Genomic DNA, 17,694 nt, shown 5'->3' on the forward strand with positions numbered 1-17,694 from the left:
GGATAACGGCCTCGTTGGCAGCTACTGTATTTCATACAAGGTCTGCCCCAGACACAGCAAATCGCAGAAGAAGAAATATTAACGGAGCATTTTCAGACAACAGTAGATATTATTATATGTGTTTGGCAGATCAGGTTTTGCTGCTGTTCAATTTGTTCTGTAAACAGAGAGAAGTGCCTAATAATACTTATTATGGATGGGTCTTTTTTGTGTGTTATTCACCATGAACTAATTCAAATGCATTTGTTGTTTTTATACTAATCAAGTTGTTCCAAATGTGCATATGCATGATATCGTTTTCTAGTTACTCATTCATCTGTGAAGAACACCTTGTTTTGTCACAAGTCAAATTGCTGTCTCGTTTCTACATATTAAAAAAAAAAATAAGCAGATACAATTCCAAACAAAAGATCTGCATTACATAATGTGCTCTTCTCACCAGTGTGGTTCACTAGACACTATTCACTGAAGTAAAGCAATCATAGGCTGCCCTCTAGTGACACATTTTATAGAATTCTGTTGAAGAGCAGCAATTCAAAAGTTTGGAATTAAGAATTCTTTTCAAAGACAATAATACTTTATTCACCAAGGATGCATTAAATTGATCAAAAAATTAAAAGATTTCTAATTAATTGCTTTAAACTTTCTATTCGTCAAAGAATCCTGAAAAATAGTTTCCACAGAAAAAAATAACAGTATAACAGCATAATAAGGTGCATACATTTTTTTTTACTTTTTGTAAAGCAAATGAACCCACTTATATGGATCCTGCAGAGGTCATTTCATTGCACTATTTTATCCTTTGAATTTCATTACTGATGAAGAACGCTGAGCTGAAAAATAGTGAAAAAAATTATATTGTGATAAATTAAAATGGGTGGAAATGAATTGATGTTACAATATAATGATGGAAAGATTTTTTTACTGAATGTTTAATTATGGTAATATATTTATAAGTATTTATATTGTATTAATAAGTAAATACAGTTAATCCACTGCTTTTCTTCATACATGTATTCTTCATCTGTAGCCAAGCAATAACCAAATCAAATAATAGCCTAATAAAATAGTCATCTAAAAGGAAAGTCTAAATGGGCAATCAAATAGCTTGAGGCCATTCAAATTCAGCTAATGCAGAAAGGATGGTGATTTACTGAAGTGAAAAAACCAATTAGGGTTGAATAAATTACATAATGTTGGATTTTACGATGAAATGGGGAGACAGTAAGGGTCACTTGGCACAAGCGCAATGTGTGCACCGGCATGAAGAGAGAGAAAGAGACCAGGCACAGGATATCTGATTTGGATGGAATAGTCCACACACAGGAAAGAGGGGTGGCCTCACAGATGCATGAAATGTCAGTATAATATCTTTTATTAAAGAATCATGATATCTGTAGGCTACCTGAAATGATTATGTGATTTTAATTATTAATCTATCATCTATTAGAACAGTAGACACAACCTGCATAAAGATTAAAGGGAAACATTTTGGTGGTGGTACTTTATAGTGATAGGAGGTCCGATTCTTTCGCGATTCGGTTCTTTTGAACAGTTCGTTTCAAGAAGGTTTAAATACTGTTCAGCGCTTCTTTAGCGCCTGGACGTAATTGCGTAATGACGTGGTCCCTGACAGCCCATCGTGGCCTATTACATCCCCTAAAATCTTATTTAGCACAAATTGCATATTTACAGTTCAACTCTGCATTATCTCTACATATTACTATTTCTTAAATATAAAAATAGTGTAGTATAATGCAAAATAGAGTAGAGTAGTGTGCTAGTAGCGAGTCAGTCCGTTTTAGTGAACCGCTTTTACTGATTTGTAACCCTGAACCTAGGGTCATAGGGGTCTTTTTTTTTTTTTATTGAGATTTATACATCATCTGAAAGCTGAATAAATAAGCTTTCCATTGATGTATGGTTTGTTAGGACAATGGCTGAGATACAACTATTTGAAAATCTGGAATCTGAGAGTGCAAAAAAAAAAAATAATAATCAAAATAGTCAAAATAATCACCTTTAAAGTTGTCCATATGAAGCTCTTATCAATGCATATTTCAAACCAAAAATTAAGTTTTAATATATTTACGGTAGGAAATTTAGAAAATATCTTCATGGAACATGATCTTTACTTAATATCCTAATGATTTTTGGCATAAAATGAAAAATAGATTGTGTTGACTCATACAATGTATTTTTGGCTATTGCTACAAATATACCCGTGCTACTTAAGACTAGTTTTGTGGTCCAGGGTCACATTGATTAAAAAGATTCGACTCTACTGATTCATTGATTCAAAGGTTCCGAATGATTCGTTCACGACAGCGCTAGTATTTCAGCGCGGACACTTGGAGGCGCCCACAAGCTGTTCTGTGACAATTGATGGACCGATTTGGGGAAGATGGACTTTGATAAACCACGGCCACACAATTAGGCTGATGAATTCTTCTGTGTTCTAAGCTCCTTGTATGCCTCATCCCAGTCTACCGTTGCGGACTCCTTGTAAGCTAAAGGTCTGTTCCATTTAAAGAAAAGGGGACCCGGCACTTTTTTTCCAACATGGATGTGCACATGATCAGCTCTCTCTTTTGAATTGATCTTCTAATTAATTAATCCATTAAATCCATCTCAGCTTTTTTTATTATCAGGGACAATGGCAGCGGTAACAAGTCCGGAAACGACACCTCAGCCCCGGGTTTATTTTCAAACACCTCCCGGTACCGAAGAAGAAGTGCCACAGAAGCAAGGACGAGTGACCGTAAAATATGACAGAAAAGAGCTGAGGAGGCGACTGAATTTGGAGGAGTGGATAGTTAGCCAGTTAATGAATCTGTACGACTGCGAGGTAGGACACTAAACACTGTCAGTGCTTTGATCGCGTGCAATCCTTTGTTGCAAGGAATGACAGCTCTTTCTTTTCAGGACTCGTGCACCGGTATTCCTCTCGTTCCATTTGTCATGTCCGTTTTGCATGATAATTGCCTTGCTTTCACAAATTGTTGCTTATTAAGTGCAGCATGGCATCTTTTATTTTTATGTCTTTATTTTTAATCGATGTTGATTTTGATGGTTATGCATTTACACATGGAAGGGCGTGGCATGATAGAACTACAGACAAAGCCATAAAACAAAGGTGAGCCTCATGGACAGGTGCTGCGAGGAAAAACAATTGAGCACCTAATGCATCCTTTATGCATAATGCATCCATTCATATTTCATTCGAAAAGTGGGCTTGCCTCATATGTTAGTGTGACAGATCTATATGAGCAAGGAGCTCCAGTTGCATGAACAAAGACATGGATTCCAATCCCAATATATTCATGTCAACAGATGCACAAAACCCAGGTATCACTGATTAGGATTTTTATGTCAATTGCACATATTTACAGTAGGTGACACTGGTCAAGATGGGTTTTTTGGGGGTTTTTTTTGTCTTCCTTGTAACCCCTTGGGATGTTTGGAATCACCCTACTAGCCATTGTGATGATGTCATCTGTTCAGACATGCAAAGCATGCTTCACTTTGAGCTTGACTTAACCTCCAGGGCTAATATAACTGACCTAGATTATGTGTCGTGTAAAACTAGGCAGCTCTTAAAATGAGATTTTTCTGAATGCTCTTTTCAGCCCAGCGGTAGGCCTCATCCTGAGCTAAAATCAGGCTTTGGGAATCCACATTTCACTTTGTCTCACTGATATACTCCAAAGTAGCCTGAATCCACTGGATTTGCTTGAGAGCCTCTGACTTGGTTTCTGATGAATGGTTTCTTATGTCTGAACACAGTCCTACGCATTACTGAGATATTTGAATAATAAGGGAGAGGAAAATAGAAGCACACATATTTGAACCCGTGAAATGTCATCTGAATCCCACAGGTTATTTATATAATAATGTGGTCTGACAGGAGAACTCGTCCATTATATTGCTAGTCTCAGCAATGTTTGGTCCAATTAGGCTGATGTTTAGAGTGCACTTATTAAATCACAACTGCCCTCAGCAAAAACTGAAGATAAATGTTTGTACCTAAGAGGAGAACGATAAACACTGACAAATTACATAACCTAATTTAAATAGGTTTTTACTGTGGCCTTTTTTCAGAGTAGCATGGACAAAGGTTGGCTTAAATGTGTTTTTTTGTTTAATGATTATATTTGTGAGCATATGGCTGTTTTATACAGTCAGGTGTACATTTTCTTATTGAGCTCACATTATTTAAATGAAATAAATACTGTGTGATGGATAACATACTGGTCATTATCATAAAATAAACTGGGTGATCAGGACTCAAAGTGGCTACTTAATTAAATAAACTGACATGAAATCCAAAAATGTATGGGTGATAAGATTTTTAAATGTTTTAAAGAAGTTTCTTATGCTCACCAATGCTGCATTTATGTAAGCAAAAATACAGTAAAAACACTAATTTTGTGAAATGCTATTACAATTTAAAATAACCGTTGTCTATTTGAATATATTTAAAAATATATCCCTGTGATGCAAAGTTGAATTTCTAGCAGTCATTATAGTCTCAAGAAACATAGAAAAAACATTGATAATTTTAAGTGTTAAGCAATATTTTTGTGGAACATTTGCAGGACTCCAAAAAATATTTTTATGCTAGTCTGGTTGTGCCAGTGTTTTGCCTGTCATTTCTTTTACTGGCCACAACACACAAACACACAGAGACAAAAATAGCAAGTAAAAGCTGAAAATTATTTGGCTATATTGTAACTTCATGACAGCTATAAATTCATAAACATGTCATTATTGAGCCCTGATTTGATCACAGAATACCATGATTGATCAGTCTTCTCAGTCCTGTCTCATGAATTGCTGCATTAGTCTGTAAGTCACAGATGCAAGAGAGGGTGTTTTACTTTAAGAGTAGCACCTCTGGATAGGCTTTGGTCAGCTGTAGTGTGCTAGAGCGACTCTACAATATGGGTCAGTGTGAAGGGTTTCATAACAGACCTGCTTTTTTAATGTCTGTAATAGCACATACGCTTGAAGAAAAACTTGTGACAATTCCTTCCACGGCAGCTTTCCTCCCCCGTCTCCCTTAGCACATATAAACTCACTAATGGTGCTTAATAGCACTGCAGGAAGAGCAAAATGAGAGTGAATCTTTGATGAAAAGGAGTGTGACTGCAAACTAGCTCCAATTAGACATACAAATCCTGGGGTTTACACAGCAGAGGCTGAAGCTGTGGTTCACTTACTGTGTCTCAATCTAAGAAGCTATCAGACAGCAGCGTGTGGATAGATAGAGACACAATAATGTCTTTGTAAGCTGACAGGAAGTGAATGGAAATTGTTATTTTTACAAGCACACAATAAATTGCACACCGACATGAGGATCAACCCATCCTGTTGTGTAGAGAGGATGTCATGCACAAAGGCCAGAGATGGCTGGATTTCTGCTCTCAGAAACAAATTATGCAAACATTTTACCTTTAGGAGTACAGCAGCTTGTCACTGAGGCAACTCTGTATCTTATCTACCCCTAAAAGGTATACAGCAGTGCATTAAAGGGACAGTCCACCTCAAAAAAAGATGCAATTCTGGCCTCATGCCATTCCAAACCTACATTACCAATCAAACGTTTTTGAACATTGAGAAGTTTCTTTTGCTTATTAAGCCTGCATTTATTTGGTTCAAAGTACAGCAAAAACAGTAAAACTTTTGAAACATTTTTACTATTTAAAATAACTGTTTTGTAATTGAGTACATTTTAAAATGTAATTTATTCCTGTGATTTCAAAGCTCAATATTTAACATCATTACTCCAGTCACATGATCCTTCAGAAATAATTCTAATATTCTAATTTGCTCAGGGGTTAAAGCAAAAAAAAAAATCCTGAGCCTGAACTTTTTCCCAGGGGCGGGGGGAGGGTGCAGCATATGCAAAGCATGCAATGACTGTTGCAACTTAAACATTTGAAAGGACACTATGGCAAAGTTATTGCTTTCCTTATTGAAACTTTTTTTCATGAATACATGGTTGACCTGAAGAATGAAAGCTATATCATACACTTGGAAAATTATGAGCTATACAGGTGCTGGTCATATAATTAGAATATCATCAAAAAGTTGATTTATTTCACTAATTCCATTCAAAAAGTGAAACTTGTATATTATATTCATTCATTACACACAGACTGATATATTTCAAATGTTATTTTAATTTTGATGATTAGAGCTTACAGCTCATGAAAGTCAAAAATCAGTATCTCAAAATATTTACATTTGAGTTTGAATAAATGACCATCCCTACAGTATAAATTCTGGGTATCTCTTGTTCTTTGAAACCACAATGATGGAGAAGACTGCTGACTTGGCAATGATCCAGAAGACGAACATTGACACCCTCCACAAAGAGGGTAAGTCACAGAAGGTCATTACTGAAAGGTGTGGCTGTTTACAGAGTGCTGTATCAAAGCATATTAAATGCAAAGTTGACTGGAAGGAAGAATTTGGGTAGGAAAAGGTGCACAAGCAACAGGGATGACCGTAAGCTTGAGAATACAGTCAAGCAAAGCCGATTCAAACACTTGTGAGAGCTTCACAAGGAGAGAACTGAAGCTGGAGTCAGTGCATCAAGAGTCACCACGCTCAGGCGTCTTCAGGAAAAGGGCTACCAAGCCACTTCTGAACCAGAGACAACGTCAGAAGCATCTTAACTGGGCTGTGGAGAAAAAGAACTGGACTGTTGCTCAGTGGTCCAAAGTCCTCTTTTCAGATGAAAGTAAATTTTACATTTCATTTGGAAATCAAGGTCCCAGAGTCTGAAGGAAGAGTGGAGAGGCACAGAATCCATGTTGCTTGAAGTCCAGTGTGAAGTTTCCACAGTCAGTGATGATTTGGGCTGCCATGTCATCTGCTGGTGTTGGTCCACTGTGTTTTCTGATGTCCACAGTCAACGCAGCCATCTACCAGGAAATTTTAGAGCACTTCATGCTTCCTTCTGTTGACAAGCTTTATGGAGATGCTGATTTCATTTTCCAGCAGGACTTGGCACCTGCCCACACTGCCAAAGGTACCAAAAGCTGGTTCAATGACCATAGTGTTACTGTGCTTGATTGGCCAGCAAACTCGCCTGACCTGAACCCCATAGAGAATCTATGGGGTATTGTCAAGAGGAAGATGAGAGACACCAGACCCAACAATGCAGATGAGCTGAAGGCCACTATCAGAGCAACCTGGGCTCTCATAACACCTGAGCAGTGCCACAGACTGATCGACTCCATGCCACGCCGCATTGCTGCAGTAATTCAGGCAAAAGGAGCCCCAACTAAGTATTGAGTGCTGTACATGCTCATACTTTTCATTTTCATACTTTTCAGTTGGCCAAGATTTCTAAAAATCCTTTCTTTGTATTGGTCTTAAGTAATATTCTAATATTTTGAGATACTGATTTTTGACTTTCATGAGCTGTAAGCTCTAATCATCAAAATTAAAAGAAATAAAAATTTGAAATATATCAGTCTGTGTGTAATGAATGAATATAATATACAAGTTTCACTTTTTGAATGGAATTAGTGAAATAAATAAACTTTTTGATGATATTCTAATTATATGACCAGCACCTGTATATCACCGCTTATCAACACTAGGGGTGTGACAATATACTTAGATCACGAGATGAGACAAAATACAGATAATTGATTCACTAGAACGAGACAATTTTAATGCTATGCTATTTTTAAGAAATTTTAAATGACAACATATTTGTCTTTTAATTACAAAAAGTAAAAAAACTGTTTAATTTTGAAATATGTTAACTAATCTATGGCTGTAACTAATGATTATTTTGGTAATCAAGTAATCTACTGATTATTTTGACAATTGAGTAATCTGATATTTTTATTAACACAAACAGACCTAAGTGAATACCAGGCTGTAGTATGATTATTTATATATAAACTAACGATGAGGCAATAATAATTGGCTCAAATAAAATATTAAAACCAAGTAATTACATGGTTTTATTGAACAACACAGTTAAAATACATAATGTAATATGCCTATACATAATATGAACATAACCAATTTAAGTAAATTATGTATTATAACAAATACCTGCAGAGGGCGCCAACGGCCTGGTGACGTTTCGCTTTACAGCGTGATTAAACGATGTTTTAATCCAATAAATTTTAATATTTGGCCACATGCAGAAACTTTTATTTTGAAATCGCGATGTACAACATGGCATTTAGACATTTAGGCAAAGGTTTATAAATGATTTACGTTACAAATCTAGTAAGATAATGCACATTGTTTTCCCAGATGAACTTTAAGCAATTCTCACAGCATATACTGAGGAAGAGTTTAGCCCCTTTCACACACAGTCTTTACTGGTAAATTACCATTAGATCATATGTGAACAGGACCTTTTCAAAAAGCCTCTGCTTTTTAATTAGTTTTTCCATGTAAATATGCGCTAGATGGACTTTGGCCATATCGCGCCTCGCAGCTTTTTGTCGCGCTTCTCCATTCATCAGGGCTACGACTCTGCCTACTATTACGCGTGTCTCGTGTTTATAAGAGCAAAAAATTCTGATTGGCTAGTAATGTTAGTTTGGTTGAGAGTGAAAGCTGTGCTCCTCTCATACCATTGGTCGGCGAACTCATGGACTCGACAGTGATATCGACATGTTTTTTTTAAATGTAGGATTTTTTTTATTTATTTTTTTTCACAGACAAACGCTGTACGCCGGAGATCCGGTGTTGTGCCGAATTCTGACCCTCGCCAGATTATTACCCCCCTAGTATTGGTAGGTTTAGGGTTAGGTGTGGGGGAGGGGTTAGGATTCGGCAATCAGGTAGCGATTTCAATGAGGGGGGTAATAATTTGGCAGGGAGTAGAAAATGGGCACAACACCGGCACGGTGCCGGAAAACTTTAAGCTCTGTTTGCTACTCAAAAAAACATTTTTTATTATTATTATGTTGAAAACAGCCGAGTAGAATTTTCTCAGGTTTCTTTGATGAATAGAAAGTTCAGAAGAACAGCATTTATCTGAAATAAAAATCTTATCTTGTAACATTATAGATGTCTTTATCATCAATTTAAAGCATCCTTGCTAAATAAATGTATTCATTTCTATAATTTATTTACCAAAAAAGTTATACTGACTCCAAGCTTTTGAATGGTATATAGTGTATAATCTTACAAAAGCATTTTATTTCAGGTAAATGCTGATCTTTCTCCATCAAAGAATCCTAAAAAAAAAGTTAAAAACTATTTTAAATATTGATAATAATACTAATTTAAAAAAAAGTTTCTTGAACAGCAAATCAGCATATTAGAATGGTTTCTGAAGGATCATGTGACACTGAAGACTGGAGTAATGATGCTGAAAATTTAGCTTTGATCACAGGAATAAATTACATTTTAAAATATATTCAAATAGAAATAAGTTACTTTAAACAGTAAAAAATATTTCACAATATTGCTGCTTTTGCTGTATTTTGGATCAAATAAATGCAGGCTTGGGTGAGCAGAGGAGAATTCTTCAAAAAACATTAAAAAATCTTTCTGTTCAAAAACATTTGACTGGTAGTGTATATGACTTTCTTTCTTCTGTGAAAAACACAAAAGAAGATATTTTGAAGAATGCTTTTAACCAGTTCCCAATGGTTCCAATCGACTTCCATACAATAGAAGTCAATGGGAACCAAAACCAAAAAATATCTTCTTTTGTATTCTGCCAAAAAAAACAAAAAAAAAGTCATACAGGTTTGGAATGACATGAAGGTGAGTAAATGACAAAATACCAATATGCACCTTTCAGTGGTAGATAAGGCACAAGTTGTCCCTTGTGACAAGCTGTTGCAACCCTAAAGGTACAGTTTTTGCACATTTGTGGGACACTGTGGGGTATAAAAATAGTGGACCAGCCCTTATTGGCTACATGAACTCTGAGATCAGGAGATGTTTGCCTGATTGATTTCACCTCATACTGGTCTGTGGCTTGTGAATTATTCACTTTGACTTTTTTTTTTTCTACAGAAGTCCCCGTTAACGTCTCTCTCATCTGTGGTTCTGTATTTTGCAGGAGGATGAGGTGCCTGAGCTGGAAATAGATGTGGATGAGCTGCTGGATCTGCCCAGTGATGTTGAGAGAGCCATTCGAGTGAAGGTCTAATCAGATCTTTAATACATTTAACTTGATTCTGTTCGCTTCAGATATCTCCTTGTAAGAATATTAATGTTCACCCTTCTGTGCTGAATTGCGCTCTAGCATCTCTCTGACATTTCATCTGCAGGTGGTTTGACAGTAATCCTTCCATTCTTGAGCTCTTTTTGAAGACTAAATTTTCAGCAGGAGATTTATTTCGGTGTTTAGCGTCAGCTTTTTCCGCTTTCATTGGTACACAGTTGGAAAAACAGCAGATTAGTCTGAAAGGCATTAAATCTCTTTCCATTTTTGTTTTCAGATGCTGCTGGTCGACTGTTATAAGCCTAATGATGTAAGTGCCATTTGGAATATTAATAGCATTAGCAATTACCGTCATTACAGGCGGTCTTGATATTCTCAGAGCCACCGAGTCACTCATTACAATGCGATTATACTTCATTTAATCACACTTGGGACAGAAATATGCCTTTTCTTGCCGTAATTCTGGCTCTGGCCACCTTCAGGATTTCGTAGCGGCGTTGCTGGAGAAGGTCAGAGGGATGCAGAAACTCAGCACCCCCCAGAAGAAAGGGGAGCTGACGCCATGAGGTCACCACAGCTCCTCCCACCACCACAAAACCAACCTGTCACTCCAAACCCAGAGGAGAGATGCAGGCATGCAGACCCAACCACTAAACCACAGCGTCTGTCAAATGGAGATCAACGATACGAGTTCAGCCAAGCCAATCTCAGCTGCAGGTTGAACACCCCAAACTGTTTTTACTTCGTCTTAGTACTGTTTCAGCATATATTACATGTAGAGAGTGTGGTAGTGTCCCTTTAGCTTAAAACTCCCGTGGTGATTTAGGGAAAGGAATCGAATGGTTGATGTTACAGTTACATTGTTCACTAATACACTTTTTTCAGCCACGTAACTTGGCCCGATGTGTCCGTCTGTAATCGAGTAGGAAATTAGAACAAAGCTGATTTCTTTTCACCCTCCTTTTTTGTCAGTCTCTCACATATGCTGTCTTTCGTAAGGGCGGAATAATTTTTTGCAGGGCAGAAAATAGTAGTTTTTAGATGTGGGGTTTCAGATTTTGGGGTGTGTTGATGTAATGCGGGAAGAGGGAGGGGGGATGAGAATTGTGAACTTGTGTTTTGTAAGCCATTTTTAATCTACCATTTTAGGGAAAAAATGACAGGTCTGTGTTTAGTACTACTGCTTTTAGAAATCATTTGACTGAGGAAAATTAAACTAGTTTGAGGATGACGAGTAGCAATACTGATAGAGTGAATTTGCCAATTTGTTACATCTGATATTTTTACAAAAATGAAGATGAAGAAGGCTAAGAATGAACATGCTTTGGTGGTGTAGGCCAAGGTCAATGCTAAATGAAGCTCAAAGCCCGCATATCTTTTGTAAATAAAATGTTTATTCAATTTCAAGTGAACAAGATTTGAGAAATGCATATGTTGATGATCAGAATTTGTTGGAATGGCAAAAACTGTACTGTGTGCACTCTCACAACCAAATACGTGTAGTAAGGCTCTCAAATAAAGAATGGTGCTACATACATGTCTGAAAAGCGGTGTCGTTCTTTTTTTGAAAGGGAAACATCCAAAAAAGAAAAGTGTCAGCTTCTTTTGTTTCTGTAACCTTTTGAGTATCTGAAAAAGGTCTTTAAAGAGATAGTCCACCTAAAAATAAAAATTCTGTCATGTACTCACACTCATGTCATTCCAAACCTGTATGACTTTTTTTCTGTATTACACAAAATATGATATTCTGAAGAATATTTGGATCTTCAGTTCCATTGACTTCCAATTCTTTTTCTTTTTTTTTCTCGATGTCAATGGGAACAGAAACCATTTAGCTACTAGCATTCTTCAAAATATTTTCTTCTATGTTCTACCAAAGAAAAAGGTCAAACACTTTTGGAATGACATGTGGGTTAATAAATGACAGAATTTTCATATTTAGATGGACCTGAAATTGCTATATGGGTTCAGAGGACACCAGTACAGCAGCGTAGCACACAGCTGCAGTCGTTGATCTTGCTGCAAACACAATGACTTTAAATGCTTAAGACTGACAGGCCCACAAATCTGTCACTATAAATCAGATCTTCTCTCAATGCTCAACAGTTCTACTTCAAAGATGAGTGTGGCACCACCTAGCGGGAAAACAGAGATTTGCAAAGTGAGACTGTATTCTGCTATAATAATGATAAAGCAGCTTTTTAAAAATAAACTGGAAACTGTTACTAAGGAGGCATTTTAATGAGGTTTTTATTAATGATATTATGATTATTAATTGCATTAAGAACATATTCATTTAAAAGTCATCCTGCGGCCCTCTTGAAAGTTTGCTGAGGCCCTTCAGCCACTTAAAAGTATATGAATGTCACAACAAAATAGCTAACAACTAAGTGGCATCTGCAAACAAATGAAGCTAAATACTATTTAACTCAAAACTTTTCCAGACCATTTTTACAATGACTTTGATGTCAATGTGATTTTTAGTCAGTTTGTGCTCTCTTTTCATTAATTAAATTAATTTATTTTAAAATGAATGTCACTTTCTGAGTTTCTTTATAGAGTACAAAGTCATTCATTTGTTTTTAAGAGCAGCTCAAGTGTCCAAATACTTCTTAAAGCTACTCTAAGTCAAGGTGAATGACCTTCTATGGATCCCTAACATATCAAGCTTTAATCTTCCTTTTATTGTAGAAAATGATATAATATTAACGTGCCTGGTATCAGACACCATGTTGAAAACTGAAGAAATAATTGCTAATCATCTTACCTGGAATTTTAGGTGGCGCTCCTCTGTCACCATAACCTGTAGTTAAACAGTCACATATTTGAAGATACTGTATGGTCTAAAATCATATATTTTTGATGGATTTTGAAACTTGTGGAACATATTACATTTCCATAACATACTCACCAAGCTCAGAGGGAATTACCAGCTTCCTCTTCTCACCCTCACACATCCTAAGAGTTAAGAGAAGGAACATCACATGCTAAATCAGTTTTTATAAATTGAGACATCAAAGATATAATAGTAAAGAAAAAAGGAATATGATGACAAACATGAACCTTAACACACTTTTGCAGACCACTGCATCAACACATGCCAATATATCTAACACAGTTTCACAATGGCTCTTAAACCTAATCTGCTAATTCCTCTTTATTAGACTAACTTTAGGTTCATCTCTTTAAATCCTAATCCTGACTGATGTATGACACAGAATCTCAGATCATCAAGAAATGCAGTAGTGCAGCTGCTCACCCCAACAGACCCTGATCCCAGCCCTTGATGACCTGTCCCGTGCCAAGAGTAAAGGTGAAGGGCTGATTCCTCGGGATACTGCTGTCAAATTCTGTGCCATCCTCCAGTTTCCCCTGCAGATAAAAACAAGACTGTTAGGAGAAGACATTTTTGGGCAAGAATCATATTTAGGTCAGAACAATCAGGCACTTACACTGTAGTGCATGTTCAACACGTCTCCCTTGCGGGACTTTATAGGACAGTTGTCCACTCTTTTCTTGATTCCAATCTGTAGTTTTTTCTTCTCAGCCCCTTGCACAAGTGCCATGGGGATGGACATCAGAGTGACAGCTAATACCAAATTCAGCCTCATGTCTGTGGAAAGAAGAAATAACATGGATGAAATTAGTCTTTGATCGCTAAAAAAAGATAACCGCAATATTGCTCATGTCTGCGCATGCGTGTGGTCTCCAAACAGAAGTACACGTTATCATTTAATAACTGATGCAGTAATTGGCTGTGTTAGAAGCAGCAGGACTTTAAATGAGCTTACGCTAATCTATACGGTGCATTTTAACTAGCAAAACACTTCCGCTAATAATCATAGCAGCTTTTTGTAGCGTGCTGGAATTATTTTAGAGGAAGTTAATTGGATGAATGCTACGGTTTTCAGCTGAACCATGTTTATTAGGAAATATAGCCGTCTACAAAGAGAGACGCCTGGGATACATTTCGATTGTAGTCATTTTAATGCTTAATTGATGGATAAAAAATGCAATTACCTGTAATAAGAATAAAATACTCGTCCCCTCCGAATCCCAGAATGAGTCTTTCATCAGGAAGTGACGTCAGCAGGCTTGGCTCGCTTCCTACTAGCTTTCCAAAATTCAAAAAAAAAAGAAAAAAAAAAAAATTCAGTACGTCATTTAAAATTTAAGAGGGTTAAGAAATAATATTTTAAAACTATATTTATTTTTAAATAATTTAATATTCAAATAAGAATGTTACTTAATACTACACTGATAAAGATTGTTTTGAGGAAATACTGGGGCTGTGAAACGGGACTTTTAATTTGTTTGCCGCTAAGATTATTAAGAGTCACACATGGGGGCGCTATTTCCTCATAAATTACTTTCTTATTTGTAAAATATCTAAACCCCAGTAATACATTTTAAAAACATTTTTGGAGTATTATTTTATGTGAAAAAGTCGAACCGTTTTGAAGATGAGGAGAGAAATTAGTAAGCAAGAGGTGTACTATGTATTGCAAATTGCTAGATTCAGTAGGCTATTTCAAAATATCGTCTTATTAAGACATCTTATTGGGAGATATAGAGTAAGAACTAATATTTGGCATTTTATGTTAAGTACTCTGATATAGGCCTAAAAATCTCATTGATTTTCTTTACAAGATATCAGAATTGCAACAAATTGCATAAATAGCCTACGATTGCATTTTTGCTCAGTTTGGGCCTCTTTAAAACACACTTTGTTTCTTCCCAAGAATGAGCTCCATATTCTCCCTACATCATTACTATGGGCCATAAAAGCCTGACGTATAAAATATGATACAAAACATAAAACTTGTATGATTTCTTTAGGTTTTCTTTTATATTAAAAGTTATTTTATGTAAGGTCGAATAAACTGTTTTATCAAAAGAAATACGGACTATTGTTTTATATGACAGGCTTCAGAGGGTTAAAACTACGAATGGCAGAAATCTTTTCAGGGAGCGTGGCACATATTCAACCTCCACCCTGAACAAAAGCATTACCATAATCGCTTCATTCATCTCTGTCTGAAGATTTCTCATTTCAATCCCGTGAGTCAGATGTGACTGTACTGTATGTGACTGCAATAAAAAAAGGTTTCCGTTGCTGTGGGTGACCAAAGGTGGGCAGACAGCCTTCTTCATTCTATCATTTGACTCTCTCTCCTGTGGCTGGTTTCAGTGAGACGGACTGAATGCAAATGAGTCAGCTGCTCTCCCCAAAATGATCTTCTTTTTCCCCCCTCAAGTGTCCCTTACTGCCCCGATAAATCACAACAGACTCGATCTATGGACAGGCGTGTGTTACATTTGACCTTAAATGAATAAATTATTACAGGCTCCAGCAGATGTGCAGTAATCATGCTGTGCCTACCAAATGTCGCCATCACAGATTGTTGGTTAAAATTAATTGAAGACTGTGTGTTCCCTCGACAATGTGTTCACGTCTTATTTGAGAATGAAATGCTGCTCCACATTAAGGTACAGTGTTTGTTTGGAGTACTTGCATTTGGAAGTTTGTACCTTACTGTAGCAGAACTGAAAATGAGCAGGGCAGATACTGACCCAACAGACAAAATACACAAAGGATTTAAAAACACCTTCCCAAGTATAGCAGGTTTACTAAAAAAAGTTCTTCTACTAGAAAATGTTCTCCTTACTGAGCACAACAGTGACCGCACGTTTTTTTTTTTTCCAGTGGCCTTGATTCAGAAAGTATTTTTCACCATAGAAAAAAAAAATATGTACCAAACCAAACAGATGAGATGCATCACATGTAAACTTGGTTTTAAAGCATTTAAAAATATAATAAAATAAAAACACATGACTCTACATAGGACAAATGGTTGGGAATCAAATAAAATAAATAAAAATTTATGACTTTGAGGGAATAAATTACAGTATAGTAATCAAACCAAAACTATGGTACAATATTTAAAAAAAACTGATAATAGTCATTGTGTAGAAGTTTATTGCAAAAAATAAATATCAATTATATATACACGCATATATATACACACACAGTCAACATTTGAAGTGGATCAAAACCTTTCATCAAAGTTGTCCTAAAACCTAAAAGCGTTCTTGTTTTACAACAACTTTGAACTTTTTTGATCCACTTCAAATGTTGACATGAGAACTTATATATATATATATATATACACACACACACACATATACAATGGGTACAGAAAGTATTCAGACCCCCTTAAATTTTTCACTTTTTCCCCTCAATGTACACACAGCACCCCATATTGACAGAAAAACAGACATGTTGACATTTTTGCAGATTTATTAAAAAAGAAAAACTGAAATATCACATGGTCCCAAGTATTCAGACCCTTTGCTCAGTATTTAGTAGAAGCACCCTTTTGATCTAATACAGCCATGAGTCTTTTTGGGAAAGATGCAACAAGTTTTTCACACCTGGATTTGGGGATCCTCTGCCATTCCTCCTTGCAGATCCTCTCCAGTTCTGTCAGGTTGGATGGTAAACGTTGGTGGACAGCCGTTTTTTGGTCTCTCCAGAGATGCTCAATTGGGATTAAGTCAGGGCTCTGGCTGGGCCATTCAAGAACAGTCACGGAGTTGTTGTGAAGCCACTCCTTTGTTATTTTAGCTGTGTGCTTAGGGTCATTGTCTTGTTGGAAGATAGACCTTCGGCCCAGTCTGAGGTCCTGAGCACTCTGGAGAAGGTTTTCGTCCAGGATATCCCTGTACTTGGCCGCATTCATCTTTCCCTCGATTGCAACCAGTCGTCCTGTCCCTGCAGCTGAAAAACACCCCCACAGCATGATGCTGCCACCACCATGCTTCACTGTTGGGACTGTATTGGACAGGTGATGAGCAGTGCCTGGTTTTCTCCACACATACCGCTTAGAATTGAGGCCAAAAAGTTCTATCTTGGTCTCATCAGACCAGAGAATCTTATTCAGGTGTTTTATAGCAAACTCCATGCGGGCTTTCATGTGTCTTGCACTGAGGAGAGGCTTCCGTCGGGCCACTCTGCCATAAAGCCCCGACTGGTGGAGGGCTGCAGTGATGGTTGACTTTCTACAACTTTCTCCCATCTCCCGACTGCATCTCTGGAGCTCAGCCACAGTGATCTTTGGGTTCTTCTTTACCTCTCTCACCAAGGCTCTTCTCCCCGATAGCTCAGTTTGGCGGACGGCCAGCTCTAGGAAGGGTTCTGGTCGTCCCAAACGCCTTCCATTTAAGGATTATGGAGGCCACTGTGCTCTTAGGAACCTTAAGTGCAGCAGAAATTTTTTGTAACCTTGGCCAGATCTGTGCCTTGCCACAATTCTGTCTCTGAGCTCTTCAGGCAGTTCCTTTGACCTCATGATTCTCATTTGCTCTGACATGCACTGTGAGCTGTAAGGTCTTATATAGACAGGTGTGTGGCTTTCCTAATCAAGTCCAATCAGTATAATCAAACACAGCTGGACTCAAATGAAGGTGTAGAACCATCTCAAGGATGATCAGAAGAAATGGACAGCACCTGAGTTAAATATATGAGT

General features: G+C 37.0%; 2 protein-coding genes across 3 annotated transcripts; one reads left to right on the top strand and one right to left on the bottom strand.

The window, feature by feature from the left end:
* The first annotated feature begins 2,318 nt into the window (after positions 1-2,318).
* On the top strand, positions 2,319-11,400 carry ppp1r14ba (protein phosphatase 1, regulatory (inhibitor) subunit 14Ba). 2 transcript variants are annotated; one of them, XM_058758932.1, is made up of 5 exons: positions 2,319-2,516; positions 2,636-2,848; positions 10,061-10,144; positions 10,443-10,475; positions 10,648-11,400. In XM_058758932.1, the coding sequence occupies exons 1-5, from the start codon at positions 2,472-2,474 to the stop codon at positions 10,729-10,731; spliced, it is 459 nt and encodes a 152-aa protein (XP_058614915.1). In that variant the 5' UTR covers positions 2,319-2,471; the 3' UTR covers positions 10,732-11,400. The 2 variants fall into 2 exon arrangements, with proteins under 2 accessions (XP_058614915.1, XP_058614917.1); XM_058758934.1 differs by having other exon boundaries at positions 2,652-2,848.
* Positions 11,401-11,539: 139 nt separating this feature from the next.
* On the bottom strand, positions 11,540-14,279 carry fkbp2 (FKBP prolyl isomerase 2). The gene is made up of 6 exons (XM_058758931.1): positions 14,186-14,279; positions 13,618-13,778; positions 13,425-13,537; positions 13,077-13,123; positions 12,933-12,968; positions 11,540-12,300 (listed from the first exon to the last, which is right to left on the bottom strand). Exons 2-6 carry the CDS (start codon positions 13,774-13,776, stop codon positions 12,239-12,241), a joined length of 417 nt encoding a protein of 138 aa, XP_058614914.1. The 5' UTR covers positions 13,777-13,778; positions 14,186-14,279; the 3' UTR covers positions 11,540-12,238.
* Between the last annotated feature and the right edge of the window lie 3,415 nt (positions 14,280-17,694).

The sequence above is a fragment of the Onychostoma macrolepis genome, chromosome 21, assembly GCF_012432095.1.
Source record: "Onychostoma macrolepis isolate SWU-2019 chromosome 21, ASM1243209v1, whole genome shotgun sequence".
Classification (NCBI taxonomy): domain Eukaryota; kingdom Metazoa; phylum Chordata; class Actinopteri; order Cypriniformes; family Cyprinidae; genus Onychostoma; species Onychostoma macrolepis.